The sequence below is a fragment of the Sphaeramia orbicularis genome, chromosome 22 (assembly GCF_902148855.1).
Source record: "Sphaeramia orbicularis chromosome 22, fSphaOr1.1, whole genome shotgun sequence".
In the NCBI taxonomy this organism is placed as follows: Eukaryota; Metazoa; Chordata; class Actinopteri; order Kurtiformes; family Apogonidae; genus Sphaeramia; species Sphaeramia orbicularis.
The window spans coordinates 669,235-691,525 of record NC_043978.1 but is presented as its reverse complement, the minus strand read 5'-3'; the positions used below and the strand labels follow the sequence as shown (position 1 = coordinate 691,525).

The window sequence follows — 22,291 nt, the reverse complement described above, 5'->3', positions numbered from 1 at the left end:
TAGAGTTCCGAATCTGGCCCGCTGTCCAAAGCCTCAACCATGCTGCTCTGTGTTTTCCTCTGTTACACAGCGTGTGCACATGCCTCAACACTAACGGGCTCCAGACCCAACAAATTAAATGACAAATTCGTTTCCAAATCTTTTAAGAATCAATTTGGATCGATTTAATGGATTCATTATTGCAGCACTAGTGAGCAGTAATTTAGGAGTATTCAACCCCGTTACCTGCAAGTGACCAGAACCTCCCATCATGCACGAGATTTTCTAAAGCCAGTGTCAGATAGGATTCTGACCCTACAGAAATCGGACCCCAGGTCACTTTTCTAGTCTGGAAAACCGACCCACCCCATAGAAATTTGACCCCTTATATGAATTTGTACTGTATGTTAACGAAAATGTTCGAATACATTTCTATATCATAATAAACTTAAATATATGTGCATAATTTGACATTTTCAACAGAAATTACCAAATTTATTCATTCATATAGACACTGAAGCAAATAATCTGTGTTTATTTTAAAGTTGATTGACACCATAGACATGAAATCTAACCTAAATTCTAAAAAAAAATAGATTTTATGTATGTATGTATGTATGTATGTATGTATTTATTTATATATTTTTTTCCATGCTGTAGAATTTTGACTCCTTGTAAATATGTTATATGTTATGTATTGTGAACTTGGTACAAAATAACAATATCTTACACCACACTTTTAATGTGATAAAGTTATAATCATCATATTGTAAATACTGTAAATGCACAACTATGTTTTATTGAACATTAAACAGTGGATATATTTGTAATATCACATGCCTGTAAATTTGTGCTATCCACGCATGTTAGTAAGTTTTAGTGCTTTTCATAACATTCTTTGTATTTATTTATACCTTAAATAAACTTCTTTTTTTTAAAAACAAATTTGGTGATTTATTTGGGGAGGGTCACTTTTCCATAAGGGGGGGGGGTCAGACTTCTATAATAGAGAACTGACCTGCGGACCACTTTTCCATGGGGGGTCACTTTTCTATCTGACACTGGAAAAGTCTATAGAAGGGGAAATTACAGAATTTCTGACCAATGATGCCTCAAAAACATCTTATAATAAAAACAGATTTGATCAAATAATTAGTCAGAAAAAGTCCTTCAGGAAGAGGTACTGAAGCCAGGGTCCTGGTGTTGACCCATCCAGGTCTAGTTCTGAGAGGACCAGGTAAAGACAGTTGGATTGTCATCATTATCTGTGCGTCTACGCCGTCTTGTACTGTGGTGACGGGCCTGTGTCCACACTGGCTTTGGTTTGATGCTTTGGTTTGATCAATGACAGAAGGATGGAGAGGAATCAACAGCAGCTGTGTGATGAGGTGATGGTGAGGACACAGATGCAGTGTCTGACAGAAGTGTATGTGGGGGGGGTGTCATACCTGGAAGAAGCCCGGAGGCATTGGACCACCTGGCATGCCGTCGTTGGGGGGCATGTTGCCCATCACCGGGCTGGGCGCTGCCGCTGCGCTCTGAAAACACACACATATACAGTCAGTCCTGAACGTCACATGTGAAGCTGCATCTAAGTCACAGGGGTCAAACATGCGGCCCGGGGGCCAAAAAAGGCCCACCAAAGGCTCCAGTCCGGCCCCTGGGATGAATATGTGAAATGCAAAGTTACACTGAAAATATTAACAGTCAGTGGTGTTAAACTCAGTCTAATTCAGGTTCCACATACAGACCAATTAGACTGAAAGTGGGTCAGACCAGTAAAATACTATCATAATAACCTAGAAATAATGACAACTGCAAACTTTATCTTTGTTTTGGTGTTAAAAAAAACAAAAAAAAACAAAAAAAAACAAAAAAAAAAAAAAGGAAAACTACATGAAAATGTTTAGACTAAAAAACTATCCTTACACAAAAATGTGAATAACTTGAACAAATATGAACAACCTGAAAAGTCTTAAGATAAGTAAGAGCAATTTTAACAATATTCTGCCTGTTACTCAGTGTTTGTGTATTTGTAAGTGTAATGGAAGTTGTAACGCACATGTGTAAATGATAAACTGAGGCAGAATACTGGTAAAATTGCACTTGTTCTTCTTAAGACATTTCAGGTTGCTCATGTTATTCAGATTTTTAAGGAAACTTTGTAGATGTAAACATTTTCATACTATAATTGTACTTTTTTCACTGTTATTATTATTGTACTGGTCCGGCCCACTTCAGATCAGATTGGGATGAATGTGAGTTTGACAGCCCTGGTCTAAGCGCAGGGTCACATGTGCCCATGATGCACCGTCCTGATGATGACCACAGGGGGCAGTGTGTGCACCTGCAAGCCCACACTGCCGTTGACCCACACCGCCGATGACCCACACTGCTGTTGACCCACACTGCCAATGACCCACACCGCCGTTGAACCACACCGCCAATGACCTACACCACTGAAGACCCCACCTCCTCAACAGAGTTTGATGGGTCACATATCCCACCTGGAGTTAACTACATCCCACCTCACAGTATTCCAGACCATCCACGTAGAACATAAACAATATGGAGGATGCAGATCTAAGCTCCTAGCTCATCCATTTTGACCATCAACAGTCCAGTATTCTCACAAACACAAACCAGATGGAAGAGGCCAAACAACAGATCAGCTAATTATACATTCTGAAGTTTTCTTTCATTGCGAACTTGCACTGTGTGTCGCCGTTGTTGTGTTGGCGTCACATTGATTCGTGGTGAGGACGGGGTAGCTTGATCTGGCCTCACTTTACAACTAGGACCTCCAACTTCGACGGGCGTTTCACTGCATTTTACTGAGTTGGACGTCTGAAACATCCCAGCACTTTGGAACGGGTCGTTAAACAAACCCAAGCCCAACCAAGTGAGGAACAAGAGGATCATGGGTAACAGCAGAATGGAACAAACATAGCAGTGGTCCTGTCACATGACTTTACTGACCAATACAAATATTGATGATTTTCCATGGTACAATTGATGTTTACACAAGTCAAGTTCCAGTAAGTTAGGATCTGTTCAGATGCAGGTAAATGTGTCCCAGATCTGATGTTTGTGTCCATGTGACCTGGATCTGTTCTGTTAAAGACAGTCTGAACAGCACTAATCTGACCCAGACCACTTCCATATGTGGTCCTAAATCTGACCCCGACCACTTTCATATGTGGTCCTGAATCTGACCCGGACCACTTTCATATGTGGTCCTGAATCTGACCCGGACCACTTTCATATGGGGTCCTAAATCTGACCCGGACCACTTTCATATGGGGTCCTAAATCTGACCCCGACCACTTTCATATGTGGTCCTAAATCTGACCCCGACCACTTTCATATGTGGTCCTGAATCTGACCCGGACCACTTTCATATGTGGTCCTGAATCTGACCCGGACCACTTTCATATGTGGTCCTGAATCTGACCCGGACCACTTTCATATGTGGTCCTAGATCTGATACGTATCTGATATTTTGCATTGTAACTTCAGTGTGAACATCCAGGTCGCATTTATCCGACCTTTTACGTCACTGAAATGCGACAAACATCCCAGTTGTTGGTCGGAGCGGAGGAAGACCATATTTCCTTCTGTAAATACAGTGTGTGTCTGCGTGGTCACATATTCCATCAGGACCTCTTTAGTGCATGTGGGTCACTTCAGGGTCATATTCAGTTCAGAATCAAAACTGATAGAAGTCGCATTTAATGTGGAATATGAACGAGCACAGAAAAAAGTCTGATTTGTGCTTTAAGACCTGCTGTCTGAACGTATCCTAACTTGGTTAAAGACCCAGACCTATTTTGGTGCACGAAGACAAAGCTTGGTTTTTACCACGACATTCAACGTCTTTCTAAAACCCAAAAGAATAGATCCCCTTTCTGATCAGAAGTGGAAACACACCTGCTGTTAAACATGATGAACGACTTTTCTATTAACAGGTGTCAAATATCAGCCTTTTCAGCACAGAATGAAAGAGGGAGGCTGTGTTTGCATGGTCAGACCGGTCATATGTGTACTCCGACTTTACACGCACGTTATCTAGAACATTTATGTTCATCTGAAAGTGAGTGCACTCAGTTTAGCAGGTTAACTTAACTTAAATGTAGTGAACCCCAGCAATCAACACTAACTCACAAAAATCAGGGCGTGTTCATATCAAACTTTGTAACTGCAAGAAGGACCAATGACAGCCTCTTAATTTATACGAGGGAAAGTGACATGTTGGAAACAGTCGAACAATACAGCAGAACACGGTGAGTGTAGGACAGAAGAAGGGAAACTGATTCAGCCCGGGGTTAAATATGATATAACTGTATTGTCAACACACATAGACACAAACACATGTTCAGAGTTCTTACATAAGCACACAGGAACAAACACACACACATGCCATAAACACACACAGATGCACACAAAGAGTTGCATCACAGGCTCATAAAGTGTACGGAGAGACAGACGACGAGGGGGGAGGACAGCAGTCTGCAAGAGCAGAATGGGAGGGGCTTTAAGATCCAGGGGAGGGCGTCTCACACACACACACACACACACACACACAGTATGCTTGGACAGCAACGCTTACTACCAATTACATGCATGTACACTATCTGACACAACCCCACACACACACACACACACACACACGCACACACACACACACACACCTCCCCCATCTTTATGCTAATTCTGCTCATGAACATGAGCAGGTCACTGAGTCCCAGGGGACGCAGCAGCAGGGTCAGCCGCCGCCTCCTCCATCCTCCCTCCATCTTCATCCATCTCCTCCTCTTCTACACACTCCTCCCTCCATCTTCATCCATCTCTTCTACACACTCCTCCCTCCATCTTCATCCATCTCCTCCTCTTCTACACACTCCTCCCTCCATCTTCATCTTTCCTCTTTTCTCTGACCCCCTTCACTCAGTTTCTCAGCCCTGACACACACACACCTATTCGCGCGCACACACTCACACACACACACACACACACACACACACACACGCACGCTCACACATACACACACACACCTTTCCCGTGCCTCAACCCCTGTACTTTTCCTCCCCATCACAACCCCCCTCCCCCCCAGGAGGGTGTCAGCAGCTTGCAGAAGCTGTTGCTATGGAGACCGGTCCTATCTGCACTCTGTCCCCCTGGCATCCCCCGCTCCAGGAGTGCAGAGAGAGAAGGAGGAAGATGCAGGCAAGGAGGGAGAGGAGCTGTGTTTGAAATGGCATAGGATCTACTACTGGAATACTGATTCTAAACACAAGTACTCTAGAGTACTCTGGAGTACTCTGGAGTACAGAGCACACCTGGTATATACGACACCGGACACATTCACTGCATCATAAACTGCATCCCACATCAGTAAGAATGGGTATCAGATGAATTTCATTCACTTGAAAAAGGATTAAAAATCAACTGTAGATTCAAAAAATATTTATTATGTTGTGTACTTGGATTTACTAAACATCAGTAATGCACGATAAATGTTTTTTACAACCAGCACTCATAACCGATAACTTCCTGCTTCTCATAACCAATATACCGATTCCAAACCCCAACAGTTTCCATTCTTCCAGTTGTTTTCTTCTACTTTCCAGTCAGTGTTAAACTCTTAATAGTCCATTAAAGGCTTCTCCAGAACCTAAAGCCTCTGTCTGCTTCAAATGGACAATAGTCCAAGGGTTTTCAGTTCTGTTTATGTCACAGACTGAATTTGGTGATGATCGACTGTCGCCGTTTTCAAACATTCAGCTCCGTTCATCTTTTTCTCTATAATGTGTCCATATGAGAGGACGAGGCTGAACGTGGACAGCAGCCATTAAACTGGGGGTGGGATTTCAGCAGAGGTGAAAGTGGGCGTGGCTATAGATGTCCACACCTACTTTGGTGCTGATTGGTCACTGTTCTGAGCATTCAGCTCCGTTCATCTGTTTTGTCGTTCAGTGTTTTTGAATGTCCTTCTTCTGCTGCTGTCAGAACAAAACAGACCAAACCACCTCTGGATCTTCTTCTGGGTCTGACAGCTGGAGCAGAGGAAGGAACTGAAAACCCTCTGACTGACAAACAACGGACTGATCCACACCTCTGAGTCTGATTCTGCTTCTTCTTCTGGGTTTTTATGGCAGTTGGCACGGCAACAACGTCCACTGTGTACTCGTAAAATGCACCAAATCTAAGCAATTTAGATTTATTATTATGGGCTGTAGTTATCGGTGAAAACTTTAATTATCGAAATTATCTGAATAATGTCATTTTTTTTCAATATCAAACTGATAATTATTGGTGCTGATAGTTATTGTGCGTTCCTATTAAATATACAATAAAAGCCAATGATCCACTAAGTTCACAATCAACATTTAGAATAATCAATAGACACATTTGCAACAGCTTTCACTTCAAATCACTTGGTCACAAACATGCTCTGGCTGCCATTAATGTGCACACTCGTAAAGAAACTACATTTAAGAGATGGGAAAAGTCTATTCAGAGACAATAAAACCATTGGATTTACAGCAATCTAAATTAATGTAAAATGTCCCTGTTAAATAAACCAATTGAACAAATAGAATCTCTTCTATTGTAGAATGCATCTGTCATGTCAACTCTTCCACTATTTTATGAACAAGTATTAGTCATTTGTAAAGATGGCCCCCTTTTCCAAACTTAATTTGAGGTTTCTTTTTTTTTCTTTTTTTTTTTTTTAACGTAACAGCAAACTTGCATGCGCATCTGCCAGCAGCTGTCATGCAATCGTTTCCATGGTGATAATCCTGGTGATCATGTGACTGCACTGGATATTGCAATGGAAGGTTTGTATGTACTGTGTATGCATGTAACAGGATTCATACACATTTTCAAGGTCAAATTCAAGCACTTTTAAGGGTCATTTTCAAATTTTTCCAGGACAGCCCCTCATCACTGGGGTTAAATCCATATCTACAGGAATACAGATACTCGGGATTATTTTTGTCACTCTTTATCACAATGATGTACATTGTATTATGCTATAAACATCTAAAAGTATGTCTCATAACAGCAAAAAGTGTAGAAATTAAAGGAGAACACAAAGATTTATCCAAAAAAAGGGAAGACACTTGGTGTTCTTCAGACATGCTGGAACCAAAGAGACAAAGATGAAAATAAAACTGGACCTGGAGTTGACCTGAGAACACCCGCTAATATTCTTTTATTTTTATAAATGTTTCACCTCTCTGTAAATAGCTGTGGTTTGCCACCTCACCAGGCAGAGTTAATATTAAAAATAAATAAATAAATAACATCACAGACTTAGAATTGTAAGCACTTTCCAGACCTTCAAAACACAACAATGAAATTCAAGGATTTTCAAGGATTTCAAGCACTGTACAAATCCTGATGTAATGTGTAATAATGTGGAATGTCCATAGTGGGTTTCCCAACACAACAAGACAGTCAGAAAAAACATTATAGAAGGAGAAAGACTGAAGGAAAACAGGACAAGGACGGGCGTCTTCGTTCACAGTCAGTTCCATTATTGTCGTGGACTATTAATGACCAACTATCTGCTAATGCTTTCTCCAATTTGCTGATTTAAACTGAATGTGAACTGAAAAGACAGCAAAGCGCCTTGCCAACAGCAAAAAGGTAGATTTAGTATGCAGTCGGTCTTTATTAAAACCAACTGGCCTGGGGAAATACAAAAGGATCCAACAATGCTTCTTTTTTTTTTTTTTGGTTTTTGTAGTAGAGCCCACAGTATTGCCCATCTACATTTTGCATTTCCACTCAGGCGGGGGGGGGGAATAATGCCATTCAAGTAGGAATCAAATCTGTAGGTATTACTTTTGTTGACACTGCTGCAGGTAAACAATAGTCCCTTTTCCATTGACCCTCAAATTTCACAGATATAACTTACACATAAAAATGTGTCTAATTGAAAAGTGACAATTTTGCCCAAACTCATTTTCAATAAAAAGTTTTTGTTCTTCCAAGAGGTGGCTTTTCGGGCATAGCGAAATTGGTATATCATGCAAAACTGCAATGGAAAGACCTTTTTGCACACCTAGAGTCACATGAACGAAAAAAAAAAAAAAAAACGGATGTTGATGGATTTTACAACAAGAGAAGAAAGAGTTGAACCCAAACATGTGTGTATGTGTAGACACACCAGGAAACCACATCAGTTTAGAATTTAGTAGGAGATAGAGGGGGAACCAGCATTCTAGATTCAAAACAACACAGATTTATGTTCCTGTTTATGGAAGGACTTCTACTGACATCTACCAGAAGAAAGAAACTAATCAGCACATCTGGGATTGAATGGACAAACCAACATTACACACTTCTGTTTTTTTTTTTTTTACATTAAGTAAATATGGGTAAAGTTTTGCGCACATGTCCAAAGGAAAAGGGACTAATGACTGGTAATTACACACAGACCATACTTGTAGGCAAGTGCACAAAAACAAAAAAAAAGAAAAAAAAAAAAAGAGACAGCTGAAGGAGACAGCAGACATGAACACTGCACTAATTAGCTCCTATAATGAATGGGAATTTGAGTTGAATTGTTCATTTGCAGGATGAACGTATGGATGAAGTGTCTGTAAGTAAAAGCGAGTAGAGTGGGAGCCTTTAATGTCTGACACGCAGCAGCAGAATGAGGAGGAGGAGGAGGAAGAAGTTGGTTTCATTGAAGGAGGCTGAAAGTTCAACTCGACTCAGGGGACACGTTTCCCAGTGTCTGTGAATATTTACACTGCTTTAAAACTGTAAACTATATTTTAATGGCCTTCCTTCTGTAGCGCTACACAAAACATGGCATCAGAGAATCCCCCAGTTGTCTCTGCTCAGACATGTGGAGTCAGATTTTATCGTACCTGCCGATGTGCTCACCTCAGCTCCACTACGTCAGGACCAGAGTTGAACTGGACATTACAGTTTCACTTGAGTCAACACATGAACCACACCAGTGTTGTTGTTTTTTTGTTATTTTCACCTGTTATGTCTTTTATGACACTTTGTTTCATTCTTTTGCATCAGTTTTGTTTTATTTCCTAACTTCCATGGGTATTTGGTCAGATTGTCATGAGAACTACCAACATGTTTTAAAGCATACACTGATGTTTGCTGCCAGTGCATTTCAAAACATTTCCTATTATGCGTCCATCAGTCTGATACAGATTTTGATTGGCTCCTGACCCAACGAGCCAGGAGTCAAGCTTTAAATATTTTGACAGTACTGTTTGGGTATTTTTTTAATAGAACTCCATCAATTAATCAATGAATCAACACAAAATTATTCAAAAAATTTTTCCTGAATGGAACCTTGGTTTCCTTCATGTGTCTGCTGTTAAACACTGGTTCCACTGTTGTGTTTCACATGGACACTTATTGTGACGCACATGAGTCCAGGCCCAACCCCCAGTTGGATGTTGGTTCCATGTTCAGTTGGTCTAAGTTAGTCAGTTGGATCCAAATGTGTTTCAGACTGAGCTGACAGATTAAAGGTTAGAGATGGAACTGGACTGGACTGGACCAGTTTACATCTGGAACTGGACTGGTTTAGACCAGTTTACATCTATATCTATGGATATTTTGATCAGAGGTTGCACTAGACATTTTTATTGTCCCTGATTTTGACGGACAAGGTCGTAAAAATTCCATCATAACACATTACTATCTATCATTTCAAATGTAATTTTCAATGATGAGACATATTTAATAGTATTTAATGTTTTAGGGCTCTATATGGGCACCATAGGGTTGTATACAGGCGCTGTAGGGTTCTATGTGACCTTTGATCTGTATATATATTTTTAAACTGTTATTATTTCTATATAGACAGCATTTATAAATCCTTTTATGCTTTTTGTGGTTGTTGTTTCAGCTGGTTCTAGAATAACAGGCAAGATGACATTTTCACATTTTTACTATTTTTTTTCACCTATTCAATAAATTATTTCATGGGATTGAAGAAAATAACTGACAGATTAATCGATTACAAAACAACTGATAGCTGCAGCTTTATTTTTTTTAACGACACATTGTGTAGGATCCCTCTGAAAAGTAGGTCTTATGTTACTTTAAGTCTGTGAGTTCAGCCATCCCTAAATAAACTCCTGTATCAATAGTGTCACAGCCCTGGTCTTTGTGAAGACATGGTTGTAAGTCTGTGACGTCTTCATGTGCACTTGTTCTGACTTTCAGTCTTTAGTGGAACACACCACGTTGATGAAGAATCCATCAGAGAACAAAAGACTAATGATCTGATTGGCGGCTACAGTAGGGTATGTAGATGGCCTATACACAAGTGCATTGATCCCTCCCTCTCCGTTTCCCTCCACCATAGGAGAGAGTGGACAGATCAATAGTGCTCAACACATTATTGACCTGCACCTGATCCCTTTCACAGGAATAAAGACAGAGACATAAACAGTAGATGGAACGAGGGGAGAGGCAGGATGCACACGAGCTGGATGTGTGTGTGTGTGTGTGTGTATTTATGTGTGTCCCTGCCTGCAGAGGGTACTAATCTACATTCTGGTTCACACTGATATGTACTTCATCACCGTCTCCTTGACCTGCTGTCCTTAGCACGCGGAGAGGGAGGGAGGAGGTGGGCGATCAAGGAGCGAGGGGAGGGTGTGGAGTTGAGTCGGGAGGAGAAACAGCTGAGTGTGGTGATCTGGTTAACTTATCAGTCCAGTCAAAACAGAAGGTTTGTGCTCTGGAGCGACAGGATATGGCTGCTGCTCTGACAAACTAATGCATAAAATTAGGGATGCACCATAAATGTTTTTTTTTTTTTTTTTACAACCGATACCGTTAACCGATAACTTCCTGCTTCTTGTAACCGATACCAGTCCCAAACCCCAACAGTTCCCATTCTTCCAGTTGTTTTCTTCTTCTTTCCAGTCAGTGTTAAACTCTGTTAATAGTCCAATAAAGGCTTCTACAGAACCTAAAGCAGTGTTTTTCAACCTTGGGGTCGGGACCCCACGTGGAGTCGCCTGGAATTCAAATGGGGTCACCTGAAATATCTGGTAATTGATAAAAATTAAAAAAAAAAAAAGAACATACTTTCAAATAAAAAATATATGGTGAGTTGACAGAGGCAATCCCAACACATAAAAGACATGGCAAACTCTGAAGCTGAAACTGAAGCACTGTGGTTCTGTTTATCTGTGGTTCTGTTTATCTGTGGTTCTGTTTATCTGTGGTTCTGTTTATCTGTCAAATGTTCATTGTGGTCGGTTTCAGATGCTGCAGCTCTTTCATAATTCGTAGTTTAAGTTCTTGTTTGTTCAGTATTAATTGTCCTCCTTGTAAATCACAGCTGGACTGACTGGACAGATCCTGACCAAGGAAAAATCCAATTCTCCCTTTGTGCAGTAATCTACACCTGGATTTACTGCCTCAGTCCATAATAATATACATTATATAGACTAAATGTCCTCTAACATTAACGTTTATTTGCAACATAGTATAGCAAACTATTACATACTCAAAAACAAATTAATTTTAGCAAAAAAAAAAAGTCTCCATTTTCAATGTCTGGGGTTGCCAGAAATTTGTGACGTTAAAATGTGATCATGTGCCAAAAAAGGTTGGAAACCACTGCCGTATCCCATGTATGTGATTCTTGTGAAGTGTTCTCTTTATTGTATGATGTGGTTATGTTGGATAAATAACTGACACTTGGTCCCATCTGTAGCCTTGTGTGTCTTCATCTGCTCATTCCTTCTGGTTCATTCACTCTGTTTATATCCTCTGCTGTCGCTCCTCACCCTTTTCCTCCACATCTATCCCCTCATTTGTTCCTTCACCTCTTCGTTGTCTTTTGTGGAACTTCAGCTTCACATCGCGTCTTCTCTGCGACACACCCACATACGCATCTTTCCTCTCCTCTCGCTTCATGCTTGCACCAGTTTCCTCCTCTGCCTCCTTTCTTTCGTTTCCCCTGTTTCTTTGGTCTGACCCAGCAGCCCCTCCCCCCACCCCCCATCTCATCGTCTCTCTCTCTCTCTCTCTCCTTATCTCTCACTACCTCTCTCCCTGTTCCATTTGACCCCCTCCTCCTCAGCAGCAACACTACTACCTCCAATCCCCAGAGAAGATTGATTGGCTAATCTAGCTGTTTACCCACAATGCCGAGTAGTGCAGAAGAAGAGAGGACAGTGTAGACATCATGAAGACACAACATGATGCAGCAGAGATATTTAGAAATGGAGCTGAATGAGCACATGTCACAGACAGATTATTGTTGTTATCATTATGTATATGTAAGTTATATTATGTTGTTATTATTAGGGGTGTGTATCAGCAAGAATCAGCTGATATGATACAAATCACAATACTAGGATCACAATACGATATATTAGGATATATCATGATACTGTTAAAAAGACAATTTTTTGTTTCTTTCTTTTTAAAAATCATTATTTCCTTGAAGAATTGAATTACACCATAAATCTGCACATATACTAAACATTTTTATTTGATCAAAACAGGATCTAATGTTATATCACAAAATTTTCCTCTGTTAAAACTTAGATTGTTTTTTTATAGACATTACAGTTTAAGATCCTGTTCAAATGTCCTATAAGTTTGTAACTCACATCATAAGATTATTTTTGTGCAATCCCAACAAAGGAACTAACATCTGCCTCTCAGACGGTAAGAAGTGCTTTTAGGATGCTTCAAATAACCAACATTTAATAAAACAGTATTAAATAATAATAAACAAGATATAAACAATAAAGAAAAATAAAAAACAAAAATGAACCTCCACAATATCTGCATTTGAATAAATACCTAAAAATATCGATATAGTACTTTTAAATATCGATACAGTATTGTGAAATGAAATATCGCAATATATTGCAGAACCGATATTTTCTAACAGCCCTAGTTATTATTAGCATTATCATCATCATCATCATTATTACTATCATCATTATTATTATCATAAATACTATTATTACCTCCGCCAAGGAGGTTATGTTTTTGCCAGGGTTTGTTTGTTTGTCTGTTTGTTTGTCTGTCCGTTAGTGTGCAACATAACTCAAAAAGTTATGGACAGATTTGGATGAAATTTTCAGGGTTTGTTGGAAATGGGATAAGGAAGAAATGATTAAATTTTGGTGGTGATCGGGGGTGGAGGGGCCCACGGGGGGGCCCATTTCCAACAAACCCTGAAAATTTCATCAAAATCTGTCCATAACTTTTTGAGTTATGTTGCACACTAACGGACAGACAAACAGACAAACAAACAAACAAACAAACAAACAAACCCTGGCAAAAACATAACCTCCTTGGTGTGGGGGGGCCCACGGGGGGGGCCACTGATCAGCCTTGGCGGAGGTCTGTGCTCTCCGAGTGCTTCTAGTTATTACTATTATCTTTATTATTATTATTATTATTATTATTATTATTATTATTATTATTATTATTATTATTACTATTATCATCATCATCATCATTATTATCATTATTATTATTATTGCTGCCTAGATATGTTCTTTCATTCAATGCTGAGTACTGTAATTGAGTTTATCAGGTTTAGCCATGGCAGTGTGTTATATATTGATAACTTAATCCTGTTGCCCATAAAAGGACTTTTTTAAAGAGATATTTAATTTAGTTTAAACAATGCAAAGGTTTATATTCTCGTAACTTGAAGGCTACGATGATTTTTTCATCCATAAAAATTGATTCAGTTCCAATTTTCCTGAAACGAAGCTTTGTTTCCTTCATTTCTCTGCTGTTAAACTTTGGTTCCACTGTTGTGTTTCACACGGACGCTTATTGTGGCGCACATGACGCCAGAATCAACACAAACAACATGGAGCGTAGCTCAGAAAAGACAAGGACAAAAAGGCAGAAAATATGTGTATGGTGACTTTTCCTCCATGTTTTAATGGATTGGAGTGGATTATTTGATTGATGGTTTCAGCTGTACTTGAATCTGATCTGGACTGACTGAACCCAGATCAGCTGGAGGCAGGTTTGGTTCTGGTGTCATTCCTCTCACGTCTCACTTGGCTGAGTGGGTGTTGTGTGTATTACCACTGTCATCCACCGTGTACTTATGAATTTTTACTTTCATTTATTGTTTTTTTAGGGGGTATGGTGTTTGTGTGTGACTTTTGAGGACTTGTTGATCTTTCAGAGATCATATGTGCATATGTTTTATGTAAGGATTAGGGCTGAAACGATTACCGGTATGATGATAAACCGCGGTAAAGTTCCTAGTGGTTAGTATTACTGTTTAAATTCTAATTATCATGATAACCGTGTTTGATTACTGCACTTTGAAAACTGAGAGAGAGAGAGAGAGAGAGAGAGAGAGAGAGACAGACAGAGAGAGAGACAGAGAGAGAGACAGAGAGAGAGAGAGAGAGAGAGAGAGAGAGAGAGAGAGAGACCTCCATTCTATCCATCTATGAAAAAGAAACTAAAACAACTCAAACTTGTTACGGAAAATGGTCAAACAACGGCCATAAGGTGTCCTCTTCAATGCACATTTGTATGTTTGATGTTTACACGGTAATATTTGAATGTTTCTGCCAACAAAGTATATTGTGCTGTTATTTTGTTTGTTTTTTTTTTTTGTTTTTTTTTTCAAAATATAACTTTATTAAATTATTTCAGTGTGTGTATATGTACTTGTTGAACATTTTGAGCACAATTTCAACAATACCGCGATAATAATGACAACCGTGATAATTTTGGTGACAATAACCATGATATGAAATTTTCATAGCGTTACATCCCTAGTAAGGATGCACAATAACTATCAGCACCAATAATTACATCATCAAATTCTGTCTTTGACATAAATAGTCTGAACTGAAAACCCTTGGTCTATTGTCCATTTGAAGCAGACAGAGGCTTTAGGTTCTGTAGAAGCCTTTATTGGACTATTAACGGAGTTTAACACTGACTGGAAAGAGGCAAGGTTATAATAGTTTTGGATTTTATTCAAGTTTAGTTTTATTTAGTTTTGACTTTTTTTTTCTCTCTAATTCAGTTAGTTTTAATTAGTTTTTAGAGCTGGTCTGATAGTTTTTATTAGTTTTCATTTTTTTCTAAATGCTTAGTTTTAGTATTAATTTTAGTTTTGTCGTCTCTTTTCTCTTTTTCTCTGTCGTTGTATTCAAATCAATCCCAGACAGGACTCTGCTGCTTTAGTCTCCATGTTTCCAGGTAGAGTGGGGACCAGAAGACGACTGGAAACCACAAGTGACCACAAGTGACGGACCGTGAAGTACTGTATGGTGCCGCTAGCTAAAATTGCAAGAGCGAAATATATCGATTTCATATCAATCCAACATTGACAAAGACGAAAACGAAGAGAATTTCATCCATAATTTTTAGACATTTTAGTTAGTGTTGTAAACACACAATACAGTTTCAGTTCGTTACCATTTTTTTTCCCTTGTAGTTATAGTTTTTATTTATTTCAGTTAACAAAAATATTTTTACAATTCTACTTTTCGTCATTTCGTTAGTTTTCATTAACGATAATAACCTTGGAAATAAGAAGAAAAGAACTGGAAGAATGGGAACTATTGGTGTTTGGTATCAGTTACAAGGCAGGATGTAATCGGTTATTGGTATCGGTTGTAAAAAAAAATTATCGTGCGTCCCTATTTAATTAAATAAATAAACACACACACACACACACACACACACACACAAATAAAACCCTTTTTTCTTCAGCTGCTGTTGTAATCAACTCTTTCTTTTGAAACCAGTGGAAAACCACCTGTGTCCAAATTAAACCGAAGCCATCTTCACTTCATCATCGTTAGGAGAGACACACACATCTACATTCAGACTGACACATACAGGGTTAACTGGCATAGTGGCACCATGCCCCCCCCCCCCCACCACCACCACCACCACCATCATCATCTATGGGCCAGTTGCCAAAAATGCCCCCTGTCCAAAAATACACACAAAGACACACACACACATAAATCCCTGGCTTAGCCTCGGCCCAGTGCTGGGATTACCGGATTAGAACTCTATTCCATTATCTCCACACACTATACAGCTCTGTAACACACACACACACTGGGAGTGTGCATTGGCCGAAGAGGACACACTGAAGACAGACGCACAGTGTCAATCACAGCACATGGCGTTTCCAGTCCCAGCTTCTCCTCACACTTGTTTACATGAGGCAGAAGGGCTGAGGTGTTAGTAGCAGAGGCTCAGTGAAAGCCTGCTCTACACTGACCTCTGACCCCCCCCGCCCCCCCCCCCCCCCAAACTACACTCCTGCTCAAAGCGTGTGAAGGCACTCAACAGTTCATCAAGGACATGGATCTTATTTATCTTTCAAATCCTAGAGAGACCATTCAGTAGAAAAGAAAACTGTGCTGCCATTCATTTTCACCATTAACTTGAATTATTACACAAAACTGTTGGATTCTGGATTCTGATTGGTCAGTGATGGATTCTAAGGTCTGTTATGGTTGCTATGCTACCGGTTCCAAACAAAGAATCTAAAAGACTGTTTTATTTAGAGGAAATCTTTGGGTCAGCCTATTGATTTCTTTGTAAACAGCTGTATTAAACAGGATACCGTACAGCGCTCCGGCCTTCACATCAGCCTTTCACTACAGTGAACAGCTCATTGTACAAAAGCACTATGGATTTAAATACAGGCTTCCTACAGGTTTCTACACGTTAAATTCAAGACGTTTGAAGACCTTTGAAAGACTACTTAGAACAGAATTGAATGCCCATTTCACAGCCATACTCGCAAAAATCTGTGACTCCTACAATTTAGTACAGGTGTGTCAAACTCTTTTTAGTTCAGGGGCCACAATCAGCTAAATTTGATCTGCAGTGGGCCAAACCAGTAAAACTATAACATATACAGTGGGGCAAAAAAGTATTTAGTCAGCCACTGATTTTGCAAGTTCTCCTACTTAGAAAGATGAGAGAGGTCTGTAATTTTCATCAGAGGTACACTTCAATTATGAGAGACAAAATGAGAAAAAAATCCAGGAAATCTCATTGTACGATTTTTAAAGAATTTATTTGTAAATTATGGTGGAAAATAAGTATTTGGTCACCCACAAACAAGCAAGATTTCTGGCTCTCACAGACCTGTAACTTCTTTAAGAAGCTCTTCTGTCCTCCACTGGTTCCCTGTATTAATGGCACCTGTTTGAACTGGTTCTCTGTAGAACACACACCTGTCCACAGCCTCAAACAGTCAGACTCTAAACTCAACCATGGGCCAGACCAAAGAGCTGTCCAAGGACACCAGGAAGAAAACTGTAGACCTGCACCAGGCTGGGAAGAGTGAATCTACAACAGGCAAGCAGGTTGGTGTGAAGAAATCAACTGTGGGAACAATTGTAAGAAAATGGAAGACATACAAGACCAATGATAACCTCCCTCGATCTGGAGCCCCACGCAACATCTCATCCCGTGGGGTCAAAATGATCATGAGAACAGTGAGCAAAAATCCCAGAACTACACGGAGGGACCTGATGAATGACCTGCAGAGAGCTGGGACCAAAGTAACAAAGGCTACCATCAGTACCACACTAGACCCAGAGGGACTCCTGCTCCTGCAGCGCCAGGCGTGTCCCCCTGCTGAAGCCAGTACATGTCCAGGCCCGTCTGAAGTTTGACACAGACCAGATGGATGATCCAGAGGAGGATTGGGAGAAGATCATGTGGTCAGATGAAACCAAAATAGAACTTTTTGGTAAAAACTCAACTCGTCGTGTTTGGAGGAAGAAGAATGCTGAGTTGCATCCCAAGAACACCAGACCTACTGTGAAGCATGGGGGTGGAAACCTCATGCTTTGGGGCTGTTTTTCTGCAAAGGGGACAGGACGACTGATCTGTGTTAAGGGAAGAATGAACGGGGCCATGTATGGTGAGATCTGAAGCCCAAACCTCCTTCCATCAGTGACAGCATTGAAGATGGAACGTGGCTGGGTCTTCCATGACAATGATCCCAAACACACCGCTCAGACAACGAGGGAGTGGCTCCGTAAAAAGCATTTCAGGGTCCTGGAGTGGCCTAGCCAGTCTCCAGACCTCAACCCTATAGAAAATTTGTGGAGGGAGTTGAAAGTCCGTGTTGCCCAGCGACAGCCCCAAAACACCACTGCTCTAGAGGAGATCTGCAGGAGGAATGGACCAAATACCAGCTCCAGTGTGTGCAAACCTGCTGAAGACTGACAGGAAACCTTTGACCTCTGGCACTGACAACAAAGGTTATGTTACAAAGTATTGAGATGAACTTTTGTTATTGACCAAATACTTATTTTCCACCATAATTTACAAATAAATTCTTTAAAAATCCTACAGTGTGATTTCCTGGATTTTTTTTACTCATTTTGTCTCTCATAGTTGAAGTGTACCTCTGATGAAAATTACAGACCTCTCATCTTTCTAAGTAGGAGAACTTGCAAAATCAGTGGCTGACTAAATACTTTTTTGTTACACTGTAAATAATGTCAACTCCAAACTTTTAGAGTGAAAAAAATAAAATTACATTATGAAAATGTTTGCCTCTACGAACTATCCTTTCAAACAATGTGAATAACATGAACAAACTGAAAAAAATGTGTAATTTTAACAATGTTCTGCCTCAGTTTATCATTTACACATGTGCATTATAACTTACAGATCACAGTGGATCTACAAATACACAAAACATTTAGTAACAGGTGGAATATTATTAAAATTGCACTTACTTCTCTTAAGACATTTCAGGTTGTTCATATTTGTTCAGGTTATTCAGATATTTTTGCAATACTATGCTTTGTTTTAGTGTAAATATATGAAAACATTTATATTTCGGCTAAAATTTCCTTGGGGGTCAAATGAGTGTCCATTTTTGTCAAAAAAAAAGTTGTCAGAAAAGTACTGAACTGTGTGTAAATAATGCTAATCCATTTGTGCACAGACTACTGATATTCTTTGACAGTGGAAGCTCTGTTTTCATAAATATTGGATTTGGAATAGCACGTGTATGTGAAAACTTTTGCTGGTGGATGGACGTGACAGTGGACGGACATGACATTATCCATGATGCTCTGGTCAGTACCAGTACTTTATTAGGAATAAACTTATAGACTTACTATTGATAATTCTCCTCTTCTTCATAAATGTTGGTATTGTGGATCTAAAACAATCCCAGCTGACACAAAAACACTAAATGTGCCAGTGGACGGATGTGACATGGTTGTTGTGGATCCCATCATACTGATGCTCTGCAGCCATGTCAGCGTTTACACTAATGATCCCTGTGCAAAAACTAGGAGCACCATTATTTATTGGATAGTTTAGCATCAGACTAAAGAGGAAAGAACAATATAGAATTGTTATTTCTTTATAAAAATGCTACTTATTAGAAAACTGTTGATTTAAAAAGTGATGTGTGACATTCTTAATCTATGTACTGGCGTAACAGAAGCAGGATGGATCAGCACCATACTCCAGATTGAACTTGTAAAATAAAACATGTGATATGTAGGAGAGAATCTGGGAAGAAAAACTGGGGAATCTAAAAGAATAGAATATTTGTTTTTCAGGTAAATTCAGTTCAAATAGAACTTGGCCATTTGTGACATGAAAATATAGCATTAATTGTGATGAAATTGGACATTTTTGAGCTGAAAACATAGTTCATATGAGCATCAACATGTTGAACAGAACTGAAATCCTGTCCATTTGCAGAACTTGCATTTACCAAGACAAAGTTCCTTTGGATTCACTGAGATTGATTTCTTATGCACAAAGACAGAAATAAGACCTCTAAGCAAATTTTAGCCAATTTACAAAGAGAAACATTTGGATTTGTGAGTATTTATAAGTTATTATGACCCATTTGAGATTGAATTGGTCTGAATGTGGAACCTGAACTAAAATGATTGTTAATATCTTAGTGTAATTTCTGTATTTCACCAGTTCATCCCAGGGGCTGGACTGGACCCTTTGATGGGCCGGATTTGGCCCCCGGGCCGCATGATTGACACCTGTGATTTAAAAGAATGTAATTATTTACACCAACACTTTGATTCCCACTGTTCAGAGTCATTTCTCGCTAGGGGCTGCAAAGTTAGCGCATTAGTGCCTGATTTCAATATAAATTGTTGGAATGGAACTGTGCAGAATTACGGTACTTTTTTTTGCAGCTTGGACATTTAACAGACATATTTAAACCCAATACACCCGCCGTTTTACAAAAAACAGATGCGGAAGTTTACAGTAAATCTGTCAGTAGGTGAATCCACATGACGACAGCCTGTAAAACTACACCATGGTTTGTCCAGGAGGTTCAGACGTAAAAATTCCGCATGAGCTTGATGAGAGAACATGCAACAAGCGAGTTTATCAGCAACTCTGAGCAGACGATGCATAAGTAAGGCGCTGCATCGCTATGACGACCAGGTACTGTAAAGTTGGTAGTATCCTGTAATGGAAACGGTCTGGAATAGGACCTGGTACCCGAGTCGAGTCGAGCCGAGCCGCTTCTACGAAACGCGGCAAAATATTTGTTTAATCTAATCCAAGATAGATTTATTGCAAAAATAATTGACAGCTGCAGCTCCAATCATGATTATGTAAAAATAACCATTATTATTTCAGATTGTGATCATCTCTCTGCTTCATCAATCAAAAAATGTCAAAATGCCCCCCAAAAACGTAAAGAAAAATCATTTTCTGCCAAAGTATGATTAGTTTTAGTTTTAGTTACAGGGTTCGTGCACATTTTTCAAGGTCAAATTCTAGTACTTTTAAGGACCATTTTCAAATGTTTCCAGTCCAGCCCCTTATCACTGGAGTCAAACATACATCTACAGGAAAGCAGATACTCGGGATTATTTCATCACTTTTTTTTCATCACAATGGTGTACAGTGTATTATGTGTAAACATCTAAAAGTATGTTACATACTAGCAAAAAGTTTAGAATTTAAAGGAGAACACAAAGTTCTATCCAAAAAAATGGAAGACATTTCTTCAGACACACTCGCACTGAGATGAAGATGAAGATAAACATGGACCTGGAGTCGACCTGAGAACACCTGGAATTTATTTATGACAAAGTTTTATTTTTCAAAATGTTTCACCTCTGTAAGTAGCTTTAGCTGGACATCTAACCTGACAGTGAATATTAAAAATAAATAAATCACATCCGATTTAGAATTACAAGCACTTTTAAGCACTGAAACTAAAATTCAAGTACTTTCCAGACCTGGAAAACATAACATTGAATTTCAAGCATTTTTAAGGACTTCAAGCACTTGTAACAACCCAAACCAAAGACCAGTGCTGTCAAACCCATTTGAGCTCAGGTTCCACATTCAACCCAATATGATGTTGATGATGTCAATGTTTACATCTACAAAAGTTCCTTAAAAATCTGAACAACATGAACAACTGGAAACGTCTTAAGAAAAATAAGCGCAATTTTAACAATATTCTGCCTCAGTTTCTCATTTACACATGTGCATTAGAACTTACATCACAATTACACAAAACATTTAGTAACGAGCAGAATATTGGTACAACTGCATTTATGTTTCTTAAGACATTTCACGTTGTTCATATTTGTTCAGGTTATTCACATTTTTGTAAAAGGCTAGTTTGTTAAAATATTTTCATGTAATTTAACTTTTTGACACTAAAACACAGAGCAAACTTGCGGTTGTCATTATGTATTGATTATTCTAATAGTATTTTAGTGGTCTGACCCACTGTAGATCTGATTGGTCCATATGTATCTGTATATGTCTGTATGTGGAACCTGAACTAAATGGATTGTTAGTATCTTCAGTGTAAGTTTTGCATTTCACAAATTCATCCCATGGGCCGGACCGGACCCTTTGGTGGGCTGGATTTGGCCCCTGGGCCGCATGTTTGACACCCGTGCTGTTTAGTGACTTCAGCTGCACTCAAGCATGATTCTACACACATCCATGGTTAAGCTGAGGGGGAGGGGCCTGAGTGGACATTAGATACTGACACACACCAACTGTTAACAATGTGGATAAAAGGAGATGGGAATTCCATGATTTTATTTAAGTCTATTTAACCCATAAAGACCCAGTGCTACTTTTGTGGTAGTCCCCAAATGATTTTTCCTGTTTTGTATTTTTTTAACCTTTTGATTTGTTAACGTTTATTGTAATATTATGCCCTGTATTTTGTATTTTTCAGTGAAACTCGCCTATTTCCCCATATCTAATTTATTTCTTCATGTACATCAGGGGGTGTCAAACATACAGCCCATGGGGCCCGCGGGATGAATTTTTG

At 39.3% G+C, this 22,291-nt stretch overlaps 1 protein-coding gene across 1 annotated transcript in view; it reads right to left on the bottom strand.

Moving 5' to 3' along the window:
- LOC115413837 (single-stranded DNA-binding protein 3-like) overlaps positions 1-22,291 on the bottom strand; it is an 82,038-nt gene that overhangs the window by 39,431 nt on the left and 20,316 nt on the right. The window contains exon 4 of the mRNA XM_030126951.1: positions 1,428-1,517. Within this exon, the coding sequence (XP_029982811.1) occupies positions 1,428-1,517 (90 nt within the window). The remainder of the gene's footprint in view (positions 1-1,427; positions 1,518-22,291) is intronic.